The 15,776-nt window shown below is 35.6% G+C and overlaps 2 protein-coding genes and 1 long non-coding RNA gene across 3 annotated transcripts in view; 2 read left to right on the forward strand and 1 right to left on the reverse strand.

The window, feature by feature from the left end:
* The window catches only part of LOC129749578 (ETV5-related protein Ets96B), a 54,754-nt gene extending 52,138 nt beyond the window's left edge, over positions 1 to 2,616 (forward strand). Inside the window, exon 5 of the mRNA XM_055744605.1 lies at positions 1,458 to 2,616. Within this exon, the coding sequence (XP_055600580.1) occupies positions 1,458 to 2,440 (983 nt within the window). The 3' untranslated portion in view covers positions 2,441 to 2,616. The remainder of the gene's footprint in view (positions 1 to 1,457) is intronic.
* A 2,153-nt stretch (positions 2,617 to 4,769) lies between these two features.
* On the reverse strand, positions 4,770 to 5,839 carry LOC129749519 (radial spoke head protein 9 homolog). The gene is made up of 2 exons (XM_055744497.1): positions 5,435 to 5,839; positions 4,770 to 5,380 (listed from the first exon to the last, which is right to left on the reverse strand). The coding sequence occupies exons 1-2, from the start codon at positions 5,748 to 5,750 to the stop codon at positions 4,851 to 4,853; spliced, it is 846 nt and encodes a 281-aa protein (XP_055600472.1). The 5' UTR covers positions 5,751 to 5,839; the 3' UTR covers positions 4,770 to 4,850.
* Positions 5,840 to 9,687: 3,848 nt separating this feature from the next.
* On the forward strand, positions 9,688 to 10,218 carry LOC129744258 (uncharacterized). Its single transcript, XR_008736869.1, has 3 exons — positions 9,688 to 9,896; positions 9,967 to 10,048; positions 10,107 to 10,218. It is a non-coding gene; the product is annotated as an uncharacterized LOC129744258 (long non-coding RNA).
* Positions 10,219 to 15,776: the final 5,558 nt, after the last annotated feature.

The following is a 15,776-nucleotide window of genomic DNA, read 5'->3' on the forward strand; positions in this document are numbered from 1 at the left end:
TTTGCTATTCGGGCATTTTATTCAGTAAAATTGCACCGTTAAATGAAACTGTAGCTGCGCCTCATTCTCTTTACCAAGTCGTCCGCGCGCTACAAGACACCCGACACCCTCTATCGTCGAGCGACGACCGAACATCACACGCAAGCAATGCACCATATCAATAATCCATCCCATCCAAACACGGCTCGGCGTCTTGCCTTAGGCTGCCGAACGCATCAGACGAACATTGAATTGAACGTTCAAAAGTGAACATTCAATTGAACGTTCAAACGACCCTATCTCGATAAGGTTGTTTGAACTTATCCCCGATGAATTCAAACGAACGGATCCTTCGGTTGACGTCGCCTTAAAATCAGTAGGCGAACTGTTCGCAAAGCATCGGAATGAACTTAAGAGATGCAGTCATTTGAACCAATCGTGCCACAGCGTCGTTGCGATGCGTTCATTTGCAATCAAAAGTCGGCGTGCTATGTTCGCAAGCCGACGCTTCCGAAGATAAAGTTAGTTTGATCTGGTCGGGAAAAAGTCGAACGCTGCATGCAAAATGATGCGATGCTTTGCACCTCTGCCTAGGTACTTTTTTTCCAAGAAAAAAATTTTTCGAACATAACTCATAAACAGTTCCGATGAGATTTTTCAAAAATCCCTTGGGCCAGTCAATAAACTTGAAGAATTTTTAACACTTTTTTAACTTGTATTAACATAGAGGGGTGAAGTATTTCCTAGTTAACATTGATCGTCAGAGAGGAAACTCAAATCGTCAGAAAGACCGTAACAGGGAGGAGTATATTCAAGTTATTCCGAAAACAAAAGCTGATAAAAAACTAATAAATATCATTTTTAGACTCAGTGGCCCCATATGAGTCGAAATCAGCTTCTAAATTCTTTACACTTTGGAAAAATGTGAATTTCGTTACCTTGTTAACGAATTTATGGTTAACAACTTTGCAATGATCTCAATCTCGATCTAAGAGACGATATAGATATCACGACTGTGGACGAGGTGCTTAATTAAATTTTCATTTACATTGTGATTCACTTGTTTTTTGGTCAAATCCCACCGGGAATCTAAATGGTGCCTCATCCTCCTTTTCTTCACCAACGAGATGTTAATGCTGATGTTGGCACATTCGCATAAACAATCTCTACTCACCCTCCCACCCCGTTTTTCGTACATCACCTGGTATTTAGCTTCACTAACTCAAGCAGGTTCAAGGCTCTCGAGGACGCAGCAGCAAAATCCGATTACCCCGGGAACCATTAGAGACGACTGAGCTTTCTATGGAATGTTGTTAATTCATACCTACAATTTGGAACGTTGCTACTTTTTTCCTGCTTCCCAACAGAACCTTTTATCATCAGCAATGAACAGAAAATTAACCTACATTAATTATGCAAGCAAAAGAGCCGTTGTAACACTCATGCATGTTTTATGTTTTTGTTCCCTTGATTTTCAGTAACAGCTTGGCATACCTATTCGGAGCGAATGTTTTCGGATCCGCTGTACACCTCGCTGAAACTAACCCACAGTCAGCAGCAGTCCTCGTCCTCGCCTCAGTTGACCCAGCACTCGATATTCCCCGATTCGACATCATCTCATCTTAGCTCGGCCCTGGACCACAGCCTCTCGGCCGCAGCAGCTGCTCATCACCATCATCATCATCACCATCACCATCAATCGTCGGCCGCGGACGCAGCAGAAGCATTTCTTCAACAACATCAAGGCTACAGCGCGTATCGTCAGCCGTCGGACATTGTGACATCTTCGGAACCGGACTACTGCAGTGCCACATCCGTCGGGGCTGGACAAACGGCACTCGCCAGCATTTCGACTACCAATCCATCCCCATTGAATTCACTAACCGGGGGTCACAATGGGCCCCTCCATCAGCGAAGAGGATCACTTCAGCTGTGGCAATTCTTGGTGGCCCTGCTTGATGAACCGGCTTCCAGTGCGGGATGTATTGCCTGGACCGGCCGAGGAATGGAATTCAAACTGGTCGAACCGGAAGAAGTGGCTCGCCGTTGGGGTATTCAGAAAAATCGACCGGCTATGAACTATGACAAACTTTCACGCAGCCTTCGATATTACTACGAGAAAGGTATCATGCAGAAGGTGGCCGGTGAACGATATGTTTACAAATTTGTCTGTGATCCAGAAGCACTGTTTAACATGGCCTATGGGGCCACAGCCCCGCCCACCTCTGGATCCAATAATTGCACCGTATCAGCTCTGGACAGTGCAATCCATCATCATCATCATCAACTCCAACAACAACAGCATCATCACTCGCAGGCCGCCGGTTCCTCGACACCACCAAACTGTCCCGCCGGAACTGGAATTGGCGCCCTGGCCGGTGCAAGTGGCGACGGCAGTGACGAAACGGAGCGTGGTTCCTATTTCGCAAACGCCAATTCAGCCTACGGACATGCTAATTGAAATTTTCTTCCGCTGAACATAGTGCTAGCTTAAAATCTAACGAATAAAATTCTACCCACCCACATGTATTTAAACCCGCAGGAAAAGTTTCTAATTACTTATTAGCTGAAAAATAACGCATGTTGTAAAATATTAAACGAGCGGTTGTTGATCTGGCTTGAGCTACAAACACTTAAACAATAAGAAAAGCAATAAAAAGTAAAAAAAATATATGTATAGTCAATGATGTTTCAAACTCAATTCGTGTTTTATTTGTGATTGATGTGATAAATATGAGTCAAATTGAACCAAATATTCCCTCAGAAAGCGCAATCAATGCATTTGCTAGTTTGATAGCTACTATCAAATCGACTAAAAAAATAAAATGTATTTTAATAGACTATTTTACATTATGCAATTGTCGCAAGGTAAGGATTAACTTTTTTGAAATACAAAAATCGCCTGAAATTTTTGGGAACGTTCACTCGAATTTCGATGAACCAAAAATTTATAGAGATTCCAAGTTATTTTGTAAACAATTTTTGTTTCTAGCTGAATAACTATAATTTTTTTTTAGATAATATAGAAATACCATATTTATACCAGATTCACAATTCAGATTCACAATTCAGATTCACAATTCAGATTCAGAATTCAGATTCAGAATTCAGATTCAGAATTCAGATTCAGAATTCAGATTCAGAATTCAGATTCAGAATTCAGATTCAGAATTCAGATTCAGAATTCAGATTCAGAATTCAGATTCAGAATTCAGATTCAGAATTCAGATTCAGAATTCAGATTCAGAATTCAGATTCAGAATTCAGATTCAGAATTCAGATTCAGAATTCAGATTCAGAATTCAGATTCAGAATTCAGATTCAGAATTCAGATTCAGAATTCAGATTCAGAATTCAGATTCAGAATTCAGATTCAGAATTCAGATTCAGAATTCAGATTCAGAATTCAGATTCAGAATTCAGATTCAGAATTCAGATTCAGAATTCAGATTCAGAATTCAGATTCAGAATTCAGATTCAGAATTCAGATTCAGAATTCAGATTCAGAATTCAGATTCAGAATTCAGATTCAGAATTCAGATTCAGAATTCAGATTCAGAATTCAGATTCAGAATTCAGATTCAGAATTCAGATTCAGAATTCAGATTCAGAATTCAGATTCAGAATTCAGATTCAGAATTCAGATTCAGAATTCAGATTCAGAATTCAGATTCAGAATTCAGATTCAGAATTCAGATTCAGAATTCAGATTCAGAATTCAGATTCAGAATTCAGATTCAGAATTCAGATTCAGAATTCAGATTCAGAATTCAGATTCAGAATTCAGATTCAGAATTCAGATTCAGAATTCAGATTCAGAATTCAGATTCAGAATTCAGATTCAGAATTCAGATTCAGAATTCAGATTCAGAATTCAGATTCAGAATTCAGATTCAGAATTCAGATTCAGAATTCAGATTCAGAATTCAGATTCAGAATTCAGATTCAGAATTCAGATTCAGAATTCAGATTCAGAATTCAGATTCAGAATTCAGATTCAGAATTCAGATTCAGAATTCAGATTCAGAATTCAGATTCAGAATTCAGATTCAGAATTCAGATTCAGAATTCAGATTCAGAATTCAGATTCAGAATTCAGATTCAGAATTCAGATTCAGAATTCAGATTCAGAATTCAGATTCAAAATTCAGATTCAGAATTCAGATTCAGAATTCAGATTCAGAATTCAGATTCAGAATTCAGATTCAGAATTCAGATTCAGAATTCAGATTCAGAATTCAGATTCAGAATTCAGATTCAGAATTCAGATTCAGAATTCAGATTCAGAATTCAGATTCAGAATTCAGAATTCAGATTCAGAATTGAGATTCAAAATTCAGATTCAGAATTCAGATTCAGAATTCAGATTCAGAATTCAGATTCAGAATTCAGATTCAGAATTCAGATTCAGAATTCAGATTCAGAATTCATATTCAGATTTAGGATTCAGAATTCAGATTCAGATTAAGGATTCAGATTCAGAATTAAGTTAAAGATTTTATAAATTTTTATTCCACATCCAAAATTCAGAACCGAAATTCAGACTAACTATGAATTTTTTTTTAAATTTTCGTTCCAAATTAGAATTTATAATAATGTTTCTCCCATATTAAGACCTAAGCATAAAAATTAACGATAGCCTTAAAATGTTGCCAGTGTTTTCTATTTCTCTCGATTGAGCTGCATTTTTTTAAATTTTATTTGATCATAAGGATTTTTACACCAGGATGTCATCCCTCTAAGTCAATTGAGCTGCGTGTTCTGAGCTTAAATAAATGATCGAAATTACGCATTTCCATTTTTTGCTATATTTCTAACGTTCGCAAAACTTCAAGGTTTCAAAAGTACAGCTTTTTTAATTTCTGAATTTCTTAACAGCGGAACATCAAATCCCAATTTTTGATTCCATCTCCGTAATAATAAAATCCGTAAATGTTACTATTAGCCCGATGGAAGCAAACCAACCCTGGCCAATGCAAAGACCTAAGAGTTAAAATATTTCGTTCTAGATCGTGGCGAACAACGTAGCTTTTCTCTTTCGGAAGTATATCTTCAGCAGTGTCGTAAACGTCTGTAAAATAGCTGTAGTCTTCCCGTCGGAGCAGATTATCTTGAGTTGAATAAATCGGTTTCCGAAAATGTTGATAGTTACAAAGCTTCATACTTTCATTCAGGCTGAGACCGTTGAAAAACGGATTAATAACATGTGATCCGTCGGTGTCTTGATAGAGAACGCCACGTGGCAACAGAGCCGCCTCTTCCAGAACTTTGCTCATCGTAAACCACAAACGGTTCTGTTCTTTCAAAGTGAACGGTTTGGAATCGGTTTGAATCGGAACAAGGTCTTCATCTAATTCAAACCCTGGGCCTAGGTTAACTTCAATTTTTAATGCTGGATCACCTTCAAAACAATTGCTTTACGACTAGCTAAGAATATTGACATAAACAAGAATACCTTGAAACGGAGCTCTTATTTTACTCCACAAGTCACCATCCCATTCCTTGGGTTCTTGAAGCATAAACCAGTCCGAGGAATCTTGACTATAGAAGAACAAACGGTCCTTGAAAACGTCCCGCCCGGGACATCCGAAAGCCAGTAAGTAATCCGCCTCTATGCCCTCAAGCTTGCCCATGAAATATACCGATTGTAGCTTCTGAGCTCGCTGCAACAATCGGAGCGAGTGCTCGAGTTTTACTTGCTCCTCAGCGGATAAGGTCCGAAATCCATGCCACATGTAACGGAAGTGGTCGTACAAGTGTTCAAGATTCATTGTTTCGGGAATTTGGCGCTGACTATAACTATGGACGGATTCAATAGCGCATGTCACGTTTTTGCAACTCAGTCAGGGAGCTTTTGGATGGAAACATTGAATTGTGAGGCCTGCTACGATTGCTCCTGCTATGGGTGGTGGAAAATTTTTGAATATCTCCCATTTCCCCTCATCAAAATGCTGACCAGAAGCTAACGGTTTTTCTCGTTTTCCTTGTTTTCCTTTCCGATTCAAAGTATCTCAGCATTGCAAACCGCATGAGTTGCCCTAAGGGTACGAACACAGTGAGCGCGAAGCGAACTGCGAAGCGAAATATTCATTCACCGGATGAATTTCGCAAGTTCGCTTTTGAAGGCCGGCCACACACGCTAACTTTTGGCTACCCCTTAACGAATACTTTTGACCCGTTATTCAATAAGACTGGGAGAACTCCTTTTTAAGGATACAGTCGCTGTACCCCTTAAGGGGTACTCAGCTTCATAACGCTTGTAGCGGGTCAAAATTACCCCTTATTCCAAACGCTCATACCGGATGAAAATTACCCCTTATTTGAGACGCTTTCATATGGTGGAAATTTCAGGAGCTGCTTATGGGAAATATGTTTGCTGGGAAATTAACGACAACAAAATATCATTTTTGATTTGGTTTATTGAAATATGACAATAGCAAAATTTATCCACCATTTTTTTTTACCATTGTGTTAATCCACTGCGGTTCCGGTTTCGTCCATCGGCTTAAAATTTTTCACCGCCCTCATCCGGAACTGTGCAGTTCTGAAAAAATAACATGAATAATTAAAATCGAGCAAAAGGAACAAAATAAATACATCATAAAATACTTACAATCTTTCGCATCAATCACAATTCACCGAATAAATAATAACGCTTTCAATGTTACATCTAGAACTACCCCTTTGAAGCGGACTCGAGCTTTTCGAAATAAGGGGTAATATTGATCCGTTAAAATGACCCTTCATTTGACAGATAGTGGAGGTTCTCAATAACGGGTCAATTTTACGCCTTTAAGGGGTAGCCAAAAGTTAGCGTGCAGTGCACGCGAATTGCGAAGCGGTTCAACACTGAAAAAAACCTTCGGTGTTGCAAAAATTAATCACATGTGAAAAAATCTTTGCAAATTAACAAAACTGTGAGCGAGGGATACGCACCGCGCAAAAAAAAACCAATCCGCGTTAATTCCGAAAAACTCAATCAATTAGTAACAGTCGAATTTTTCTGACGCTATGAAACGCCATCTTAAAATCCAATACGGCGGCTTCCGTTCAACTTTAAAATAATTTTAATGACTGAAAATCGCAAAAAAAATCTTCTAAAACTATGACATAAATATAACAAAATTTTGAAAAAAAATACAATATAATAATAACAAATATTACGAAACGCTGACAAAACTTTAATAAAAATATGGCAATGGTGATAAAAATATTACAAAAATATTAGAAAAATATACCAATTCTATGATAAATTTGACATTGAAATGGCAAAGCCATGACCAAATTAAAAAAAAAAAAACTGACAAAAATTAATAAAAGTTGACTGAATAATAACAACAAATTAGTAATAATGCCAAAACTCGAAATTAAAAACTTTGACAAATATTTGACAACAATATGGAAAATATGAAAAATGAAATAAAAATATGACAAATATAATAACTAATCAAAAATTACAAATACAGACCCCGTTCGTTTTTGGCAACACGCCCGAAAATTTTATGTTGCCAAAATCGAACGGTTTTTTTTGTCACTTTTTCATTTTTGATTTTTAATTCAAATTAGTCAAAATTTATGTAAAACCTTATATTAGCATAAAATTTTTCAATTTGGCTCAATTATATTATTTATGAGCATTAAACATGGAAAAAATCATGTTTTTACTGTTTAAAACTATCATAATTAAGCCGAATGAAAAAATTTCATGCTAATATTACGTTTTACATTAATTTTTATTTGTTTAAAATGAAAATAAAAAATAAAAAAAAGAAAAAAAAACGTCTTTTTTGGATGTTGCCAAAAACGAACGGTTTTTGCTCGGATGTTGCCAAAATCAAGCGGGGTCTGTATGACAAAATTTTGAAATAAAATAACATAAATCTGGCAATACTATGACCAAAATCTTACAAATGTGATAAAAATATATGCAACAAAAGTATGAAAAAATGTTACAAAACTATGATAAAACAAAACTATGACAATTGACAAAGGTTGTCATAGTACTGTAAGATTTTTGTCATTTTATTTTAATTTTTGTTATAATTTTGTCATGTTTTCGTTTGTCATATTTTTGTCATAGTTCTGTCAGATTTTTTGTTCATTTGATTGTAAGTTTTTTTTTATAGTTTTGTCTTTTTTCGTTCGATTATATTCGTTTTACCACCTTCTCTTCATACTGAAAGTCTTTTCCAGTACAAATGCATTCGATGATTACTCTTGTATTTGAACTCACGGACATTGGCTTAGGAGGGAACTAACATGCCAACTGAGTTACACATATCACAAGCCCATAGATTTTTATAGACTGTGTCATTTTTTCGTCGTATTTGCGATATATTTTTTACATATTCATCATTAATAAATTATTATTATTATTATTATATGTTTGGATTTGTCTTTTTTTTTTGTTTTAATTTTGTGATTTTTATGTCGTATTTGTCATCATTTTGTCATTTTTCTTACATATATTTGAAAGTATTTTGTTATATTTTTATTTCATTTTTCATAATTTTGTTAGATTATTGTCAATATTTTTGACAATTTTTTGTCATATCTTTTTTTTCAAAACTTTATCATATTCTAGCCATTTTGCCTTATTTTTGTCAGATTTTTGTGATTTTATTGTAAATTTGTTGTTATTTTTGTAAATTTATTGTCAAATATTGGTCCTTATATTAGTTCTGTCAGGTCATTTCATTATCAAATTTTGATTATAATTTTATCATAAATTTTTTTTTCTCATTTGTCATAGTTTTGCCATTTCTGTGATTTTTTTCTCATATTTTTGTCTAATTTTGTAATATTTGTCATATTTTTTGGCTTAATTATTTAACCACATTTGGCGTGTTTTATCCAAAGTTTTGTCATTTGTCACTATTTTTTTTGTCATATTTTTTAATTTTAGTAATAGTTATTCATATTTTCCCACAGTTTTGTATTATTTTTGTCAATATTACTTTAGTTTTATAACACTTGTTATATTTTTGTTTATTCTTTTCAGTGCTTTTTTGCAGTTCTCTCAAAATTTTTGTTAAATTTTTGTCAGTAATTTTTCATCTACTTTTTTATCCCTTTTACTGATTTCTTATATTGTGGATGGACCTTACGATTTTCAGTTATTTATTGCATTTTGAATTAAGCGGAAACCGCCATCTTGTATTTCAAAATGGCGTCGGACAGCCAAATTCGACTTCTACTTATTGAGTACTTTCATCCAATACCCATATTGTGGGAGTTTCATGTGCTTTTCAGTCACTTCCAGCATTTTAAAGTTGAGTGAAAGGGGCCATATTGGATTTCAAGATGGCGTCGGATAACAAATTCCAACTTCTATCCGTTCAGCCCCTTCACCCTATACACATATTGTGGGGCTTTCATGCCACCGGTCGTTTATTGCCAGTTATAATTTGTTTCAATAGAAAAAGACTGAAACCGCGTTTGTTTCGAAAATCCGCGCTAAAAAACCGTGCATTTTTCATTACCAAAACAGAAACGGCAATGATAATTAAAAAAATAAACTTTTGAAAAAAATTTTTTTGATAAATCATTTTACGATAAAAAATTTCCGAGAGAATATTTTCAGTGTATGTCCGGATGAACAGGATGAATTCGCGCGATCCAGCCAGGTGTTCGCACAAAAATTCGCTTGCACTGTGGCCGGTCGATGTTTTTTTCAACGTGTTTCAATGAGAAGCGGTTTTTCGCGCGAATTGGAAATTCGCACGCTAACTTTTGGCTACCCCTTAAAGGCGTAAAATTGACCCGTTATTGAGAACCCCCATGATCTGTCAAATAACGGGTCATTATATCGGATCAATATTACCCCTTATTTTGAAAGGCTCGATTCCCTTCAAAAAGGGCAGTTTTAGAAGCGTTACATTAAAAGCGTTGAATTCGGCATGATGAGAGATGTTGTGGTAAGTTTTAATTGTAAAAATTTGAATTGTATTCTTTCCGAATTTATATTCATTCATTTTATTTCAGCAGCACAGCAAAGTTCCGGACGAGCCAGGCAGACACAAATAGAATTTAACAGGAAAACACGCACCGAGGCGATATAAAATTGAAGGTAAGATTGATGGTTAATGATTTCTTAACTTAAAATCTAATCTTTTGTTTTCTTTCAGGATGCATCGTAAGATAAATTTAATATTCAAGCAGGGAAATCGAGTATTTCAATCATCTGTAATTTAAAAAAATTTATTTAAGTGAATCCAAATTTCAAAAAAATTAGCATCTCAATAAACTTAATGAAATAAAACATGTTGTTTTTATTTATTTTCCAGGGAACACATTCTCTATAAACAGAACCTTTAATTTCCACCATACGGAAGCTTTTGGAATAAGGGGTAATTTTCATCCGCTGCGTTTTAAATAAGGGGTAAATTTCATCCGGTGCAAGCGTTATCAAGCTGAGTACCCCTTAAAGGGTACAGCGGCTGTATCCTTTAAAAGGAGTTCTCCCAGTCTCATCGAATAACGGGTCAAAAGTATTCGTTAAGGGGTAGCCAAAAGTTAGCGTGCGCTTCGCACTTCGCACCGCGCTCACTGTGAATTCGACCTAAGAGTCATGATGCCTCTAGATATGGTGGTCTCTCTTTGGCAAAAAGTAGACGAGGGTTGGATGCGGAGGAGGAGCCGAAATTTGACAGCTGGCTGTTCGGTTGGCTGCTGGCTGGCTGGGATGCCAGGTGCTCTGATTTTTTGTAAAACACGAAGTTTTGCCAATCACCAAGATATTGCTTAGACAAAGATTTCGCCTTGATTTTTGCAAATATAATTCATAGAATCGAAACAAAATCTTCCGGCTGAGCTCCGGGCTGGTAAGCAAAGCTGGAAGAAGTTGGACCTATAAACGACGGTGCCAGCTTTGTCGGTAGCGGTGAGTAACATTAATTTTGCATTACTTATGACAAATTTATGCTTATTCAACACTTTTTTCTTTCAAGAGCTATCTAGAAGCAGCAGAAAGCCATCGAATCGGATGGTAACATGGCGAGGCGTTACATTCCATCGTCCGAGAAGCGGCTGGCCCTCCTGCAGGAACATCCGATCTTCATCGAGATGAAAAAGCTGCTTCAGGAGGACCCCCGTCTGTTGCCATCGCTGCTCCAGAAGATCCAATCGAGTAATCCGGATCTGATGGGTAGCATTTGGAAAAATCAGATGAAGTTTTTGGCACTTTTGAATGATGGGACCGATGAGCTGAAATAGGAAAATAGGCGCAACGTTAGGCGCCTGAGCAGTATGACGATACGTCCGATGAGTGGGTTGGGGAATCGGTTCGATCCACTGCAGACTGTTGATTGTCCGGAATGGATTGAGCCCCTGAAGGATTCTGCAGGTGATGCTGTCCAATTGCTAGTCATCCTCAAGTGCAGCAAACCTCCAGCTCAGCGCTGCTCGTGGGTGGTGGTGAAGGTTTATTAACTGAATATGTTAATATTCAAAAAGGCTTAAGCAGTATTTACATGATGCAACAGTTATTTGAAAATAAAATTTCGAATAATAAAATCGTTTATCATTTAATCATGAAAATTATCAATAGCAGAATTTATAGCATTCCTTTAGCAGAACCGATTTACTTTTATTTTCATCCAACACTTTTCGATTAAAGGGAAACAAAATAGCTCTTTGGATAAGGTAACAAGAATAAGGAGCAAGCAACATCCGGTTTAGGGTTTTGGTTGTTTGTTCCAACCTTCAAGATACTTTCTATCATAATTAAAGGTCAATGAAAAGTTTTTCTTTTTCGGAACATACGGATAGACCGAACTGTATTGTAATTTTATTTAAAAAAAGTGTTTAGAATAGCTTAGCTTAGCTTAGCTTGATTGACTACTCATATCCACCTTAAATCATTGAACTCGAAATGCTTCATTTACAGTTTTTTTTTATTAAAATCGATTCTAGAAGAACTGCGTATGTTTTACATTCGATTTCAAACTATACATTTCGAATTCCATGATCGCTGGCGTGGCTAAGCAGAACAAGTTCCACGTCGCCAATGGTTGCTACTCCGTGATTAATCGAGGCCATCTATTTTGCACAAAGTCCAAAAGAATGGTACTTGGGATTAGCAGCCATTCTCATTGTACAAAACTGATACTCTCCCTTTTTTATATGATTTATATGATTGATAACGGCGCCGGCCACGTCCTAGTAGTCTATGGGGAAAAGGGAAGGACTGTTAGTAAGATACTCTTTAAGTTCAACTAGCAACCTCTCGCTCCTCCATACTTTCAAAAATATTTTTTGAAATAGTCAGAACCAAAGACGAGCTAGTATCACCAACTATGGAAACCGTCTATACGTCTGCGAATCCATATTCAAGTATCCAAGGAAGGAGTTGTGTTAGTTTGTAAAAGGTAAAGATCAGGATCCATTTTGGTAAATGGTGCGATCATGATTTTCCTACACCTCCTATGCTCCTAGACATTTCCTAAGGAAACTCCTATAACTATGAGGCATATGATGAAATGTCAAATAAACATGGATCGAGTAAAATTTTGAAGGCAAATCAATATCATTCAAATTTCTTCCTTGATAATCTAGCTCTTATTCCTAACCTTGATCCCTGGTGAAGCAAAGAGTTTGCAAAAGTGCTGAAATGGTTGAAGACGGAATGCAACTTAAAATAAAAATGAATTATTGAATGAAAAATGCTGCCAAGTGTTTAATGATTTTTCTTATTTGTTCGACTTCAATGTATCCAAAGCTAAATTTAAATGTTTGATTCGTGATGTAATCTAATTTTAAGCCAACTTTATAACCTAATAGATTAGGTAAATACTCATGGTCTGTATGACAACACAGTCAAAGACAACAAATAAATATATAAATTATATTATAATATTTAAACATTATCCAATTTTTTTTATCTGATAATTGCCTTTTTGCAAACTCTTTGAATCTTTGCTATCCTTTGCCTCACATTTTAAAAATCTTTCGAGCTTTAATGCTTAAAGATCTCAAAGTAATGTTTTGACGAAACAATACTTTTAAATACATTTTAGATTTTTTTTTTCGAGCTTCATTTAAATGGTTTTAAATAGCAAAGTTGGAATTTTCCAAAGGGCTTGATTACATTTTTTTGCTTTTTAATTAAATGATTCCAGTGTTTAACTTCACAAAGCTTTAAATCTCTAAGTGGATTTTTTTGAAATCCGTTTACAAAGCAACAGATGTATCTTTTAGGTTTTAGATATCAACCCTTACTGTGGTTTTTTATATTTTACCGATAATATTATGGCGTTAGCCCTTCATGTTTATTCAGAAAGAAAGGAACGATAAACCTTAAATCTAATGTGGAAGAAAATATTCAATAATTAATTGGAATGTAACATTGAAATTGTTTAACAAGGATATGGGTACAAGTTATTTGATTTAAAACCCGTTTTTCGTTTTTTTTAATCGGGATGGATTGCACAATTGATGTTTGAATTGATTTTCCACACCAATGAATTTAAAATAACTTTTTATCATATGTTCAGAATAATCCATTCATGTCAAATTTCAGAAAAAGTATTTTTACATAAATCTAGGAGTTTTATGCAGAAACACCTAAATATATGCTGATAAACCTTAAACTTGCGTACAAGTTTTCCATAAAACTATGTTTTCAACGATAAAATCTGTCCCTTGTAGAAATATTTCAAACTTGTTTAGGCTGTTGCATTTTTGGGGATTTTCATCCGGTTGGATGATTCATCCCGTGGGAACTAGCTGTTGCAAAAGATACTTTTCGAAAACACGTGAAACAAATTATATAGAACGAAATAAAACGAAAACAATGAGAAACACTTATCTGAATTTAATTCTGGGGTTCTCCTTCGACGCTCCTTCTGGATTCAAATACGTTGATCAAATCGCTGGGCATATCACCAGCCACTTCGACTAACTGCACAGAATCACTTATTTGTAGAATAAGGCTTAACAAATCGGCATAATAACGATACATTCACTTTATTTTTATGAATTTTCCTCTCTTTTCAAATTACCCGAAGGAAAATTAACAGCTTGAAAAAAACACGTCATATTCCTGTCGTTGACTACTTTGATCCCCTTTTATTTAAAAAAAGTGTTTAGAATACAAATTTATTCATTCAATATATTCGTATCATTGCTTCTTTCCGAAAACTCAATTTAAATATTATAAAATAAACTAAACCCAAGTACGGTTTTAAATCTTTTGATCTTTCGTTTACGATTGGCTTGTGCACATACACACACTTTTTTGCCATCTGATTTTTTATCTCCAACACCTGGCATCCCTGGACCCCTTTTTTCGTAAACACTACAGCCAGCTGTCAAAACTTTTTTCAATATGGCGGAATGGCGATTTGGCATTTGAGATCACCATATCTAGAGCCATCATGCTAAGAGTCACTTTTATGAGTGTCGTTCACCAGTGGCACAGACATTATGAAAAAAGACTGCTGCAGTGTTTAATTTCCAGTGCCACAGACATATGAGTTTAATTCACTACACCCTTAAAAAATCGTACACAAAAGTATGTAAAAAGAAGTCAAAACAACCCGTAAGTGCAGGAAGCCATTAGTATGTAAAAAGGGTGATACGAAAAATTATGTAGTAAGGCTGGTACGGACGAATATGTAGAAAGTACGCAAAATAACGTAGGGCTCTGTGAACTGAAAAGTATGTTAGAATCACATAAATTAGGAAAATTTCTGAATTAAAATTAGAAATTTAGAAGCAGGGATATTTTCTTTCGAATTGAATCATTTTTTTTGGATTATGCTAATTTATTGTCTATAAACTATAAAAATTAAAACAAACTGGCTGTTGGTTGACCCGAGAAGTTCTTCGCTGGGGGAAAGTAGCCATAGCATTATGGGTAAACCAGAAACCACCGTTAAAGCATTGGTCACTTCAGGACTATCGGTAAGCTTGGGCTGCAGATTCTGGGGCTGGGTGTCCAGGGGACCCGGGATTGGCCGGTGAGGTTGTAAATCCTATAGAAGAAAGAAATGGCTAAAATAGAAAAAAAATATTACCCATGCTTTTTTGTTTGCTTGGTTGCGGCTGGAACTATGGTGGAATCGGCATGTCGCTTCGGGACCTAGAGGAACCAACAACTTTCCTAAAATTGTGGACATAAATTGAATAAAACATACAGCAGAAATAAATGTTTTCAAACTTACCAAGAGGAGCGAAGAAATCTTTATGTTTTCGGAAAGACTTAACCGGCAGTTTTGGAAAAGTTGAGTGCGTGCAAGTAGGATGCAAAACACAGAGAAGCACAACGCCGTCATCTCCAATTTTACATACTTTGTAGTTATTCCAACGGAGAGGAACTTCAAAACAGAAAGAACTGGGAAAGTATGTAAAATTCACCGAGTCTCCGAAACTCACTGCACGTAGAATGGAATGAACTTCAAAGTATGTACTTTTTACGGTTTCAGTATGTAAAAATTTCTTAGCGTGTACAGAATGCGGAGAAAGTTCATGCAGTAATAAAACAGGTTGATTTTTTTTAACCCTCTCTGCATACTAGCCCATACGTCGTCAAAGATTTTTTCACATTTTCAGCATAACTAAGCAGATTTCATACAATTTAATTGCATCAATTAGCATTTTTATGAAACCTTGTTTTTTTTTCAAGGAATTTAACAGCAAATTCCTTGAAAAAAAAAATCAAGGTTTCATAAAAATGCTAATTGATGCAATATGAAACCTTGAAAATTTTAAAAGACATTTTATATCATTGCAATTAAAACTACTCAAAATAAAGTTTGTTTTTTTTCACAGGCAGAGGTTAATAACGTTATTTCGAT

Source organism: Uranotaenia lowii, chromosome 2 (genome assembly GCF_029784155.1).
Source record: "Uranotaenia lowii strain MFRU-FL chromosome 2, ASM2978415v1, whole genome shotgun sequence".
Lineage (NCBI taxonomy): Eukaryota > Metazoa > Arthropoda > Insecta > Diptera > Culicidae > Uranotaenia > Uranotaenia lowii.

Excerpts from the sequence above, each read along its gene's own strand:
- LOC129749519 (XM_055744497.1), bottom strand. The coding sequence starts at position 5,750 with ATGAATCTTGAACACTTGTACGACCACTTCCGTTACATGTGGCATGGA. Across the intron at positions 5,381-5,434 it reads AATAAGAGCTCCGTTTCAAG|GTGATCCAGCATTAAAAATT; the intron begins GTATTCTTGTTT and ends ATTGTTTTGAAG.